The sequence below is a fragment of the Apiotrichum porosum genome (assembly GCF_003942205.1).
Source record: "Apiotrichum porosum strain DSM 27194 chromosome Unknown scaffold_3, whole genome shotgun sequence".
Taxonomy (NCBI): domain Eukaryota; kingdom Fungi; phylum Basidiomycota; class Tremellomycetes; order Trichosporonales; family Trichosporonaceae; genus Apiotrichum; species Apiotrichum porosum.
This window is the reverse complement of record NW_021167110.1, coordinates 1834826-1847906: the sequence shown is the minus strand read 5'-3', so window position 1 is coordinate 1847906 and position 13081 is coordinate 1834826. Positions and strand designations below refer to the sequence as shown.

Here is a 13081-nt window from a genome sequence, read left to right as displayed (position 1 = left end):
TTTCGTGTCTGTGCACGCCGGCAGTGAAGGTGGACATCTCATCGTACATCGTCCTTGTCATCGTCATCTCTCTCTCACTGCCGTTACAGCAACAATGGCCGTCGTCGTCCACCACCTCAATGTCTCGCGTTCGGAGCGCATCCCTTGGGTCTTGGAGGTGAGGCCGCCGCTGTCCTGCCTGGCCCACGTTTGCGCTGGCGCAATGTCAGAATCCTGCATTGATGGCAATCTGCCGAGGGCTCCGTCTGACCTGTTCTAACACTACAACAGGAGCTCTCTGTCCCCTATCAAGTACAGGTGCACTACAGGGACGCCAACCACCAGGCGCCCAAGACTCTTTGGCAGGTCAACCCACTCGGCAAGGTGAGAGGGATCTGGTGACTCACCGGCGGTATCCTAACTGCTTCACAGGCTCCCTGCATCACCATCGATGGCAAGCTCCTCACCGAGTCGGGTGTCATCGTGCACACCCTCCTCAACTCGTTCCCCAACCCCACCTCGGGCGTTGAGACCACCACGTCGCCCCAGTCCAACTTCTGGAACCACTTTTCCGAGGGTTCGCTGATGTCGATCCTCCAAGGCAGGCGTGTCGCTCAGATGAGCGCTGCTGAAATTGCCAAGCAGGCTGCCAGCCCCGAGGAAGCAAAGGGCGCGCAGAAGGTGTCCAGGTGGTTTGGCGCGTACTCCAAGCGCAGTCTCGGACCCATGCTGGAGCAGGTCGAGCTGTTCCTCGCCGCCAACAAGAATTTCTCGGGCAACAGCGAGAAGCTTGGAGAGGGCGACGTGAGTTCACACCATAGTCCAGCAGGCCTGAAGAAAAGAGCTCTACTGATGCTTCAGTTCATGATGGGCTGGGCCCTCATGCTCCTGGCTCCCCCGACTGGCCAGCGCCCGTTCCCTCTTGGCCCCGCGACCGAGGACTACATCAAGCGCATTCGTTCCCGCCCAGCCTACAAGCGTGCTCTTGAGCGTATGGATGCCGAGGAGAAGGGTCAGCGTGGTGCCAAGCTCTGAACAGAGCTCTGAAGACGGTTAGGATACCTTTAACGTCGACCTGTCAATGATTACGTTTACTTGCAACGCGTTGAATATATGTGCATGAAAGGGGGATAAGGGGGATATCTATGCTGGCCGGGGTATCCATGCCATTAGGGTCATCGTTCGGTGTCGGGGTCTCCTCGTTCTTCTGCGTCCTGCACACTGCTCGTTAAAAGTCCGTCCCGGCCAAAGCGGCCGCGACTTCCTCCACCTCAATGCCCTCCGACACTGCAAACGTGTCCAGAAGACGGTCGATGCGGAGCTCGTCCTGCGGCGTTCCCAGCGCACCAGCCATGGCGCGGCGGCTGAGTGCCACGAGGTCGCGACGGGAGAGGTTGAAGTGCACGGCAGCGTGCTGGTGCTCTTCACTGCTGGTGCTGCCAAACACGCCCACATCATCGGTACCGAGACTCAGAGGTCCACCCTGCTCCCACCACCAGCCAAAGTGGTGGTCAATCATCTCGGCCGGGCAGTGGCAGCCATTGCCGTCACCGTCGACCGTCGTCTTGGGCGGGAGCATACCGGCAAGCACGTTGCAGGAGAGGCACAGCTCGGGTGCGGCGCCAGCAGCGAGAATGCGGTCTCGTGTCGCTTCGGGAACGTGGATCGCGTGGCCCAGTCGCCTCGGTTGCCAGGAGAGGAGTTCATCGAGTTCGCGTGCGGTGCTGCTGGCGACCACCTCTGCAAAGTGGAGCACGCATGGGAGGCCCAAAGCGCGAGCGCGGAGAAAGGGTCCGCGCAGAGTCGACACGTCGATGAGCTTGTTGGGGTCGCCGCACAGGTCGAGACCGACGATCGGGTGTCCTTCGCCGCGCAGCTTGAGTGCCAGGTCAACGATACCCCCACATGCAATGCTGTCGTGCTTGGCCCTGTCGACCGAGAGGATGAGGCGCACAGGCATGATGTCGCCGTTACTCGAGTTGTTCCAAGCGCCAATCTCGCCTAGGATGGTACGCACACTGGCCTCGGCACTGCCCCCTGGAAGGGCGCGCGGAGTCGTCCGCAGCTCGAGGTACGCGACACCGTCCGAAGCAAACTCGGCGAGGACAGCGCGGGTTGCAAAAGCGAGAGATTCGGGTGTGTTGACGAGCTGGTACATGTACATGTTGAAGTGGGTGAAGAAGCTGCCAGATGTCAGTCGCTGCACACATGTTTGTACGTACGTGTCGATGCCTTGCGCATCCGAGGGGTCTGCCAGCGCGGCCATTGGAGCCTCGATGCCAAGTGATCCCTCTGCGGCCGACCTTGCCTCCCAGATCTGCTGCAGAGTGTTCTTGGTGATGCTGCCGGTGAGGTGTGCGTGGAGCTGGATTGAGGCTCGTTAGCTACGCCGACCTGTCAACCGCACAGCAAAAACAACTCACCTCGATCTTTGGCAACCGGCGACAAAAGACCATGTCGGGCGGGAAGCCCACACCGTCCTCGACCACCATCTGGTAGTCACTTGTGGAGGATGTGACGCTCATTGTAGAGCACGGGTGAGGCGTGTGTGATTTTAAATGATGAGGTGGATGGTTTGATCGTGTGGAATCTTATCTTAGCCGCGGGACGCGTTGCATGTGTGGGCGGTGCCTGAACCGTACTCTTCTCGCTCGGAAGAAGTTCGGTGACTGACCATAACAGGTCTCATCCACCCACTCCATCTCTACGTTCAACAACACCAGCTCTCACTGGGAACACCGTCTCTCGTGTTTGTCAATAGGAGACGACCGCCTGCTTGTCCTAAGCACCCCACCACGGCGCAGCCTCGCCAACTCGGGGCCCAGGCGATCAGATCCGGAGAGAGAGCAAAAACTGAGGGGCAGCAACAAAAACAAATTGCTCCCTGCACACCATGGAGCACCCCCTCCCGGCCCCCGCGACAAAGCACCTCGCAACGTTGCAACATCCCCTTCCGCGCGGCGGCGCCGTTACACTCCAGCAGCGCGCTTCTGAAGCAGACAACACGACAGGCACGACGCTGTGGACGGGCGCCCAGGTCCTCTCGGCCTACCTCTCCAAAACCGTCTCCAGCAGCACCGAGAAGCAGACGACCGTCCTCGAGCTGGGCGCGGGCATCGGTTTCCTCGCATTGGCGCTGGCCGAGGCGGGCCTGGACGTGGTCACGACGGACATTGAGCCTGTCCTCTCGGTGTTGAGTCGGAACGTCGGCAACTGCGCCGCGTCGCTGCCGGCCGGGAGCGGCAGCGTGCGCGTCGCCGAGCTCGACTGGCTGGCCGAGGACCGTCCCGCGGCCATTGCGGCCCTCGACCTGCCGCACATTGACATGGTCGTCACTGCCGACACGGTGTATGCTCCCCACCTCTCCCCGGCGCTGTGGGCCACGCTGGCGGCCGTCTGTCGTCCGGACCCGGCGGCGGGGCACGCTGGCGTTCCGCTCTACATCGCTCTGGAGCGCCGTGATCCCGGCTTGGTCGATTCTAGCCTCGAGATTGGCCGGCAGGCAGGATGTGACCTGCGGAGAGTGGCACATGGACGCGTGGCCAAGATTGTGGAGAGGACTTGGGGGTGGAAGCCGGAGGATTGGGAAGGGGTAGAGGTGTGGAAGGGCAGGTTCAAGTAACCTACTTCTGCTGCTAACCTACTTCTGCTGCTGGCGATTTGTTGTTTCTTGTTAGAGTTACTAGACACGTTAGAGTTACTAGACATGCTAGATGCTATAGAGTGCATAAAAATCTATCCCAAACAGTTACACAAGTCTACACTCTGAGGTCTACTCGTCATCCTCGTCCTCATCCTCGCTTCCGCTGTCCAGATCGGGGATCGCCTCGCCATCCGAGTCACCGTCAGCCGCGGGGGCCGGGGCCGCAGCGACAGGTGCCGCCTCAGCCACGGACGCGCTCGAGGGTTTGGACGAAGGCGCAGACATGAATGGCACCGACGGGACGGCAGGCTCGGCAGCAGCAACAGGGGCGGCGATAGGAGCAGCGACGGGTGCCGGAGCCGGGACAACGACAGGGACCGAGAATGGCGCAGGAGCAGACTGGACTGGTGCCACGGGCGCCATGACGGGCATGACGACAGCGGGGACCACGGGGGTGACAACGGGCACGACAGCCGGCTGAACAAAGCTCACAGGCTCGTCGACGGCCATGGCCTCGTCGTCATCCTCGTCGTCGTCGTCCTGGTCACGATCCCCACCGCCAAACCCAAGCTCCCTCCTGACCTTCTTCTCCTCATCGCTCTCAGGCGCAAACATGTGCAGCTGGGCAAGAGGGGGAAGGGGGCGGGCCATAGGAGGCAGGGCGGGGTGAAGGAGGGCGTCAAAGGCCATGTTCCTCTTCGAGGTTGAGGGAAGGACAGAGACGAGCAGAGCACGCACGTCACGCGCAGTACCACCGGCCTCGAGGTGTGCCGCCTCCTCGAGAACATCATCCACGGCGGAAGTGAGGAGACCGTGGCTCACGAGCGCGGGGCGCGATGCGAGCGCAAGGTGGAGGGAGAGGTGCAGACGGATTGAAAATGTCAACAGCGCGGCGGGGAGCATCGGGGCAGTGTGCAGCTGACGCGTGAGCTCGAGGGCGGCGAGGACAATGTCCACAACCTCCTGAGAAGGAGGGCGAGACGCGCGGCCCTCGAGACCCGCGACAAGCGCATCCTCGGCACCGCGTGCACGCTTCTTGCCCTTGCTACGGTGCTGAGGGGTAATAGTCGACGAGGACTGGGGACGAGTGTCAAGAAGGGATCCCATAATGCTGAGGGAGAAGCGCAGGAGACGAGTAGTGTACTCGAGCGGCAGGATGGCAGGGGGGAACACCTCCAGGAGAATCGAGTGGAAGTGGAAGAGCTTGAGACGCGACTCGCTCATGGACGCGGGCACGCGCTCGAGGAGGTAGACGGTGTGCTCGAGGACAGAGGCGAGGTGGGGGACGAGGTGGTCGCCAGCCGCAGTGGCAGCTGTGGCCAGGAGAAGGAGACCCGAAGCCCACAGGCGGGGGAGACTAGCGACCATGGCGGCGTGGTGCTGGGGGCTGATGTGGGCAGCGGTAGGGGTGTCAAGCGTGAGGTTGAGCAGACGGAGCGAGGTAGAGACCACCTGTGCCAGGGGGATGGGCACAGGACGCTGGCTGGTCACCGAGAGCAGCGACAGCGCAATCTCGGTGTAGCCCTCAATCGCATCAACAGCGGCTGGGACGCGAAGCAGAGGGTCGAGGGGGAACCCCGGCGTCGACGCCGAAGGCGGCAGGGGGGCAGTACGAGGTGGCTCCTCCTCCCAAGCATCGGCGGCGAGGGCGGAGATGGAAGCAGCAACACCACCAAGCGCATCCTTCATGTCCGAGCCCCACGTAGCCGGGGCAGCAGCCTTGCCGCTGCACATGTGGAGAAGCGCGAGTGTGTCCGCGGCCGGGCCACGGATAGCTGCAGGGGCACCAGCCGAGGTGCGGAGGACCAAACCAGTGAGAGCAGGACGGATCGTGTTAACGGCGGGGCGGAAAGGAGCAGGGCTGGCAGACACGAGCGCGCGCACAGTCTCCATTGTCGGGAGGAGAGCGTTCCACTCGCCGTCGGCGACGAGGCGCTCGATAAGGCGGCTCATGGCGACGGCCAGCTTGCCCATTGCAGGCTGAACAACCTCACGCTCAAACGTGGGAGCGTACGGCGCGGCGGCGACAAGAGCGCGGACCAGATCGAGGAAGGCCGGGAGAGCGTCGACGGGGGTAGCGGCAGACTGCAAGTTAGAGCGGTGCTGCACTGCTGTAGTACTCACGCTAAGGGAACCAAGACAAGCACCCATCCACGCCTTTCCATACTGGGAAGCCGCATGGCCCTCAACATCCTGCCTGATCACCTCGGCACCCATCTCAGCAGCGGCGGGCTCACGGGCCGACACAGACGCATTGAGGCGGTTGAGCCACTTGGACAGATGCGACGAGGAGAGAGCCGAAGGGCGAGCAAGAGGAGCGTACGTGGAAAGAAGTTCCAGTGCGGCAGGCGAGGGGAGAGGGAGAGCAGTCAAGAGCGACAGCACCGTCAAGGCGGTGAGCGCTGGGGCGGCCGACATGGTTTTGTTTGGGTGGGTTGGTGGACGACGGAGATGTGAATTCTCGAAATCTTGAACTTCTGCTGCAGTCACAATATCCGGGGCACACCGTGGGAAAGGCACCTCCACCACCCTCCTTCGAGGCTCCTTTTCCGCGACGAGTTCTGTAATGGCCATGGTTGAATCTGCTTCATCTCTGATCTGCTGTATGCTACCAACGAACTACATAGATATCAACTAGTTGGCATCTAGTAAGGGAGTCCCGGGTCACCAGCACCACTGGGCTCGTCAAGGTCACGGTAGCTCACGCGGCCCTTGCGCGCGCGCGGGTCTTCGCCACCAGGCGGTGCGGCAGGAAGGCCGCCCACGGCGTCAAAGTCGCGGCTCTTGCCAGCGGGGCTGGCCATAGGGGCCGCAGACGCCGATGCAGCGCCGGCGGGGGCACCGGGCAGTGTGGAGGATCCAGCACCGCCGCTGCCACCGCCAGACATCATCATCTGCATGTGCATCATCATCATCATTTGCTGCTGCATCGCCATGTTGAACCCGGGCTGGTTGGCTGCGGCGGCGGTGAGCATCGCCTGTGCCTTGCTCGGGTTGAAGGCGGGCAGCGCGCCAGGCTGGATCGGCAACTGGTCGTCAATGGCGGCGAGGGTGTTGGCCGAGGGGGGAATGTGCTGCGGGTCGAGGACGAACGCGTTGAACACGACAAAGTCGTCCAGCTTGTCGCGGACGCTCTCTGGGTGCTTGCTGATGACGTGCTTGATCACAAACTCGGGTGCACGGAACAGCTTCAGGCACTGCTTGCAGCGGTACTTGTCGGCATCCTCCTGCTTGATGCACGGGGCAGTCAGGCGCTTGGTCTCGTCCTCGATGTCGCGGCCTCCGTACTCGACGACGTCAACATCCTCGGTCACACCGCGAACCTTGAGTTCAAGACTCTCGGCCCAGCGCTCGTCGTTGCTCTTGGTCGGGTAGGTGTAGCGCTTGCCACCCGCTGCCTGGGGGCCAGTAGCCGAGTCACGGCGCTCGTGCTCCTCGGGCTCACGAGACTCGTCCTCGGCGGCGCCCTCCACGCCTTCGGGCTTGACCTCGGAGCGGTCCTCCTCGGGATGGCCATTCTCTTCCTCGATGGCAGTAGAGGCAGGCTCGGGCTGGGCGCGGACGTGACCCACGCACTTGCGCTGAAGCTCCTCGGGGAAAGCCGTAGGAACAACGCAGTAGTAGCAAGTGTTGAGACCATGGCGAAGGTACGCCATGTACTGGTCAAGAGTGATCTTGGCCTTGCGGGCGCGCTGCTCCTCTTCAAGCTCCTCGCCATCCAGACCCTCGCTGGCGAGCAGGCGAGCAACAACGTCGGCAACGGCGTCGCTACCACGCTCGTGGATCCCGGGAGGAGGGGCCTTGGGCTCAGGCTTGGGCTCAGGCTTGGTCTCGACCTTGTCGTCGCTCTTCTCCTCGACGTTCTCCTCGCCCTCCGCCTTGGCCTCCGCCTTTGCCTCCTCGGTCGCAGGCTGCTCCTCCACGGGCTTGTCTGCCTCGGGTTCTGCTTCGGGAACGGGCGTGTCCTCCTGGATGAGCTCGTCTTCAAGTGTGCGTGCGAGATCCGCGGCGAGACGAGCATCGGTCTCGAGCCTCGACAGGGTGTTGGCAAGGGGAGGCGCAACACGGATACGGCCCACAATGGGGGTACCGTTCACACCCATGTGGAACGTGAAGTTGTCAACCTTCGAGCCGTCGATCGTGGTGACCGCATCCTCGACGTTGACATCGTCGGCGTACTGTGCCCATCCAACGCGGTGGAAGCTGCGCTTGGCAGAGGGCTCAGACAGGGCGAGCCACTGGAAACCGGGGTGCTTGTCAAACACCGACTCGAGCTCCTGGCGCGCGGTGGATGGCGGGACGGTCTTGACAAACACCTGTCCGGGACGAGGGGGCACCTCGATGCGCAGGGGGTCGTATGCGTCCTCTCCCAGTGCGTGGTCTAGGCCCTCGGGCTCCTCCTCTGGCGCTCTTGGCTCGTCGGTCTGGTCAAAGTTGGCTTCGTCCCATTTGCCTTCCCGCAATTCGGTAATGTACTGCTGCACAGAAGGCACGCGTCCTTGGCGGTTCACGCGTCGACGCAATGCTGCCTGCTCGGGGGCTGGCGAATAACGCTCGATGAACCAAGCTTCTTCGCGGTGGGTGAGGTAGATGCCAAAGAGCTGTATAGTTAGCTTTGTCACTCAAATTATTGCACGCCTAGCTCACCTGCCTGGAAGTGTACTCCTTCCTGTAGCGTTCGTAGCGCTTGGCCATACCGTGCTTCTCAATCAGGACAGACTCGGGCAGCCGGCCGCTCTCGACATCGGCGCGAATCCTCCTCAGGTCCTCGTCATCGTCGCGCGCAGTCTGTGGGTGCGACTGACGGAACCACTCGGCAAACTGCTTGAATGTGAGGAGGTACTCAAGGCTAGCCGGATCGGGGTGGGAGTGGCCGCCAGCACCGCCGCCGCGGTATGCCCTAGGCGGCGGGGAAGGTGACCTGTGGCGAGGACGCTGATACGGGTACGACGGAGAAGGAGACCTGCGGCGCTTGCGGTCTGCTTTGTCAGTTGCAGTCAAGCGTAGAACCAACTCACCATAGTCATCATAGCGGTCGTCATACTCGCGTCCGCCTTCCCAGTGGCGGTCCGAGGGACCCTCGTGTCCGCGGTAGGCGCTGTCAAAGTGGGGAGGAGGGTCGGCATGACGGGGGGGAGGATAGTCCCCACGGGCATAGCCCCCATGGTCACGTTCAGGTGACTGCATTGGTTCGCCCGCGTCCATCGGCCGCGATGGGAGGCCGGAGTAGCCGGACATGCTGCGTCGGTTAAAGGCTGCTGTGTTGTGACGACGTACGTTGAATGCGTTGGTTTGGGGCTCGACAATAAACAGGTTTGAGGGGAGGCCAAAGTCCACGATCAAGCGACAGTGTTGAAGCTACAGAACAAAGTCGATGACATGGTGAGCGAAGGGTAATAAAGCGAGTAAGAGAGAGAGAGAGGAGTATATACCTTTGTGGTGTGATGTGACCCGACGGACGCGCCAAAGGTGTGCTGGGTGGATGCCTTTTGGGTCCGCGCGTTGTGGCTGTTATGCTGCTTGGGCAAACAGTAAGACGACGACGACGACGGCAGCGAGCGCAGCAGCAGCGGTAGGGAGGATGGATTGGCGCGGGTGGACGACTTGCTTTGTTAACGAGCTCGATTGCGGCATCGCGGCGAGAGGCCGTGTCTTGACGCTCTGGGCGAGGAGCGGGCTCAGCATCAAGTGCTTAGGTAATCAATCACCCCACGTGGATGGAGATATAGACTGTAACCCCGCACCACTCCAGAGCCTCCTCGCGTTTGTGGCACTTTGTGTATTTCGATTACCGGCTGGAGATTGGGCCCCGGCTTTTCGAATCGTCGGCCCCGGGCCGTCGAGGGGCCTCCACGGTCAACACTGACGTAGCGCGCCATTCCCCTCTCTCCCCTGTTGGCCCGGTCATCTCATATCCAACGCCCACCCAGTCGAGAGCACCCCTATATCTCTTGCCACTCTTGCTCTCATCTCGTTCATCCCCCCACCCTCCACCATCATCTTGACATGATTACTCGCACCCTTATCAGAGCACCTACCAACTCGGCACGCACCCTTGTCGCCACCACCCGGACGCGTGCCATTCACGCCACCGCCGTCGCCGGAACCAAGTCCAAGAAGGAGCCCGCCGTCGCCGCCGCTGCCGCCCCCGGCGCTCCTGCTGATGGCGCTGCTGCTCCTGCTGCCGGTCGTAGTGGTGGGGTTCTGAGCGTACGTATAACATTCACTGATAAACAGCCCTAACCGCCCAGTCGCTCCTTTACGGCTCCGAGGTCGCCAAGGCAAAGGAGGAGAAGGAGGTTCAGCACTCGAAGGTTGTCGGTCGCGGCAAGTACGTCCACGAGAAGATCACGCACTCGGTGCTCCCCAGCCAGCGTGAGGCCTACCTCGCCGCTGCCGAGGCATACTTTACCACCCTTGTCAACGACAGCCCCCAGCTCGGCGGTGTCAAGCTCTGCGGCTCATGGGAGACCATCATTGGCGCCGTCGGCAACTTCACCCACATTCTCGAGTACGAGGGCTACTCGGGCTACGACGAGACGCGCAAGGCCTCGCTCAAGCACGCAGTGAGTTGCTCGCCACGTCTCCCCCCGGGGTCGGTTTAATTGCATCACATCACACAATGCAATGTGCAGGACACTGACGACCCCACCTACAGACCCTTCAGGCACTCCTCAAGGACATTCTCCCCCTCCTCCAGTCTCGCCAGCACCAGATCGTCTCCGAGTTTGCCTTTTGGCCAACCTCGCCTCCCCACGACAGCGGCTTCCCCGACGGCGGTGTGTTTGAGCTGCGTACTTACGAGCTCCAGCCCGGCAAGCTGCTCGAATGGGAGGGCGCGTGGCGTCGTGGCCTCAAGGCTCGCCAGCGCTTTGTCGTGAGTCCACTGACTGGGCCCGTCCGGGATCTTCAGCTGACATGGTACAGCAACCCATTGGCGCCTTCTTTGGTCAGATTGGCCAGCTCCACGAGGTCCACCACATCTGGCAGTACCCGGACTTGGAGACCCGCAAGAAGACTCGCGAGCAGACGTGGACAGTCAGCACCTGGGCGGACACGGTTCAGGAGGTGGGTGACGGGTATCAGGGAGACTTGACGCTGACCATTTCCAGACCGTCAAGTTGACCAAGTCGATGAAGACGACCATCATGGTGCCGACGTCGTGGAGCCCGTTGCGGTAGATCAGAGGCTAGGTCGCGGAGCGAGGACGCGAGGGCGCGCAACACCCTGCATGTTGTTTAATTCCCCCAAGCTTGTCAAGGTTGTCCCAGGTTGTCCAGGGCGGGATAGAGGAGCGGGTTGTAGAGGAGCGGGTGCTCCAAAGTGCATAGACCAGTGCATAAAGACGGAATGAAATATCATGGACAAGGAAACATGGTCGCGGATTACTACAATTGACATATTTTGACACACAGTTTTATACAGCGCTTGCAATCTCTTGGAACGTCTTCTTCCACGCATTAACGGAATCACGCAGCTCACACAGAGCCACATAGTAGGTACTGAGAAACTTGTTGACAGACACGCGAGGCTGCACGGCGGCAGTTTCCTCGTTGAGAAGAATGTCGCACAGTGGCCGCTCGGAAGGGAACGAGCCTGGTAGGCGTACAGACGCGTCGAGCGCGAACAGCTTGACATTGGTCGGCAACGGGATATCAGAAATCTGCTTGACAGCCTCGTCCATCGAGCGCTTGACGCTGTCGAGCTCGGCGAGGATGTGGGTCAACTCCTCGAGAATGTCCCCTGGGGTGTGAGATGCGGATGCTAGTTCTCATTAGCTCACAGAGTTGACGCCTGCTCCAGTATCGGGGGAGACGCAGTTGAGGGAGGTTCCAGAACCGCATGGCCAAATGGTACTGCTGCTCGCAGGTCGAGATACGCTCCAGGAGCTCTTGACTTGGCCAACAGAGCGCGAGAATATCGGTGCTGTCGTCGGCAGCAGGGAGTAGAGCGGCTACATCTGGAGGAGCCTGAGCTTGCTTGGATATCTGTGTGCTGATGAGCAGGTTGATCTACTCTGTATCGTGGAGGGGATACGCGTCAGTGGCTTATCACTCACTCTGCGCTTGAGCCGGGCCACGAAGCGACGCCAACGCGACGGCCGGGGTCGGTGGCCATGCATGTCGACGTTCTGGTGAGTGAGTATGTGATGGTGAATGAAGAGATGGCTCACGCTGACCAGCTTCGGGGCGGCGATGATGGGTTCTGGGTGGGAAAGTGAAGAATGATGGTCGCCCATCGTTCCACCTCGTGGGCCCAGTGTCCGCGCAGACCCACACCACCGGGTGGTGGCGGGCCTCTCGTAGTTGACTAATGCACCTTCCTTTGCCTTCCCCCGTCGCCTTCCTCCAAGCACTCTTCCTTCTTCCCTCTTCACCTCCTCTTTTGCTACAATCGCATACTCCATCCATCCACACACAAAAACCACCATCCCAGACCCCAGGCCTCACCACCATCACTCGGAGTGACCATCAGGAACATCCTCCACCAGAAGAATAAAAGCCCCTTCTCAAGCCTCTCCGTGTAGCCCCGTGGCCCCGTGCTCAGCCGGTCATCTTCAAGCCCGGCCGAGGTGAGTAACCTCTCCGCGGTCACATCCGCCTTCGTCAGCAAGGTTTCGTAACTGGGGTTTGATGGTTCGTTCTGACATGCTCAGTGCGAATCGGAAGCGACACGGATTACGGACCGCCGCATCGAAAGATTCCCCAGCGGCCTGCAGACATGACGGGGGAACATCATGACAAGGGCGCTGGCCCCAGCGTGAGGAACGGAACCCACAGCGAAGAGCACCTCCACAACGCTCAACCATCCTCTTCCGGTCCCAACGGACCTCCACCCCTCAGCTTCAGCTTTGCGCAGCAGGGATACAAGGCTAGTCCCGTTGCAGAGTTTGCTCGCCACCTCCCCACCCCCAAGCTTCAGCGTCCTCCCGCCTTCCCTCCTGGTACCAGCCATGTCGGTGGGGGAGGAAACAACCCCAGTCCCCATGTCCGTTCTGGTGGCATTCCCACCCAGTCCCCCGCTCCTTACATGGTCCAGGTCCCCCGTGCCACCGCGTTTGGTGCACAGAAGAGGCGTCTGACAACGGTGCCACAGTCGCCGACGCCACTTTCCGCCAACCCCCGCAATGGACTCCTCGGCGCGACTCCCAGTCGCCAGCTCCCCCAGTTTGGCGGTCCTCTCTCCATCAGCCTTCCATTCCAGGATGACATGCCTATTGAGCACCGCCCTCAGCGTTCACGCACAGCCGGACCTCTGTCGGAGGAGAATGATGCTGAGATGGTGGAAGAGGCGTTCCAGAACGACAACCCCTACCCCCGTCGCCCCAAGACCTCCCCACCTGCTCATGTCGACGAGGCCGGCAATGCTCCCGCGGGCGGGGAGTTGGATTCTAGCAATTCCAACCGCGGCATGTGAGTTGGAACGTAAATTACTGAACTGACACCCAGGCCGTTCAAC

The 13081-nt window shown here is 61.3% G+C and overlaps 8 protein-coding genes across 8 annotated transcripts; 4 read left to right on the top strand and 4 right to left on the bottom strand.

Moving 5' to 3' along the window:
• Positions 1-94: 94 nt before the first annotated feature.
• Positions 95-1014, top strand: EHS24_006268 (uncharacterized protein; the record flags this gene model as incomplete). Its single annotated transcript, XM_028621740.1, has 4 exons — positions 95-157; positions 271-363; positions 412-783; positions 841-1014. 4 exons carry the CDS (start codon positions 95-97, stop codon positions 1012-1014), a joined length of 702 nt encoding a protein of 233 aa, XP_028478192.1.
• Positions 1015-1207: 193 nt separating this feature from the next.
• Positions 1208-2504, bottom strand: EHS24_006267 (uncharacterized protein; the record flags this gene model as incomplete). Its single annotated transcript, XM_028621739.1, has 3 exons — positions 1208-2162; positions 2202-2344; positions 2403-2504. 3 exons carry the CDS (start codon positions 2502-2504, stop codon positions 1208-1210), a joined length of 1200 nt encoding a protein of 399 aa, XP_028478191.1.
• A 368-nt stretch (positions 2505-2872) lies between these two features.
• Positions 2873-3601, top strand: EHS24_006266 (uncharacterized protein; the record flags this gene model as incomplete). The annotated part of the gene is made up of 1 exon (XM_028621738.1): positions 2873-3601. The coding sequence occupies one exon, from the start codon at positions 2873-2875 to the stop codon at positions 3599-3601; it is 729 nt and encodes a 242-aa protein (XP_028478190.1).
• A 150-nt stretch (positions 3602-3751) lies between these two features.
• Positions 3752-6040, bottom strand: EHS24_006265 (uncharacterized protein; the record flags this gene model as incomplete). The annotated part of the gene is made up of 2 exons (XM_028621737.1): positions 3752-5707; positions 5747-6040. 2 exons carry the CDS (start codon positions 6038-6040, stop codon positions 3752-3754), a joined length of 2250 nt encoding a protein of 749 aa, XP_028478189.1.
• Positions 6041-6267: 227 nt separating this feature from the next.
• Positions 6268-8860, bottom strand: EHS24_006264 (uncharacterized protein; the record flags this gene model as incomplete). The annotated part of the gene is made up of 3 exons (XM_028621736.1): positions 6268-8223; positions 8270-8601; positions 8641-8860. The coding sequence occupies 3 exons, from the start codon at positions 8858-8860 to the stop codon at positions 6268-6270; spliced, it is 2508 nt and encodes an 835-aa protein (XP_028478188.1).
• Positions 8861-9628: 768 nt separating this feature from the next.
• Positions 9629-10803, top strand: EHS24_006263 (uncharacterized protein; the record flags this gene model as incomplete). Its single annotated transcript, XM_028621735.1, has 5 exons — positions 9629-9832; positions 9874-10188; positions 10281-10499; positions 10550-10690; positions 10735-10803. 5 exons carry the CDS (start codon positions 9629-9631, stop codon positions 10801-10803), a joined length of 948 nt encoding a protein of 315 aa, XP_028478187.1.
• A 236-nt stretch (positions 10804-11039) lies between these two features.
• Positions 11040-11740, bottom strand: EHS24_006262 (uncharacterized protein; the record flags this gene model as incomplete). The annotated part of the gene is made up of 3 exons (XM_028621734.1): positions 11040-11365; positions 11406-11617; positions 11682-11740. 3 exons carry the CDS (start codon positions 11738-11740, stop codon positions 11040-11042), a joined length of 597 nt encoding a protein of 198 aa, XP_028478186.1.
• Positions 11741-12343: 603 nt separating this feature from the next.
• EHS24_006261 (uncharacterized protein) lies at positions 12344-13039 on the top strand (the record flags this gene model as incomplete). The annotated part of the gene is made up of 1 exon (XM_028621733.1): positions 12344-13039. The coding sequence occupies one exon, from the start codon at positions 12344-12346 to the stop codon at positions 13037-13039; it is 696 nt and encodes a 231-aa protein (XP_028478185.1).
• Between the last annotated feature and the right edge of the window lie 42 nt (positions 13040-13081).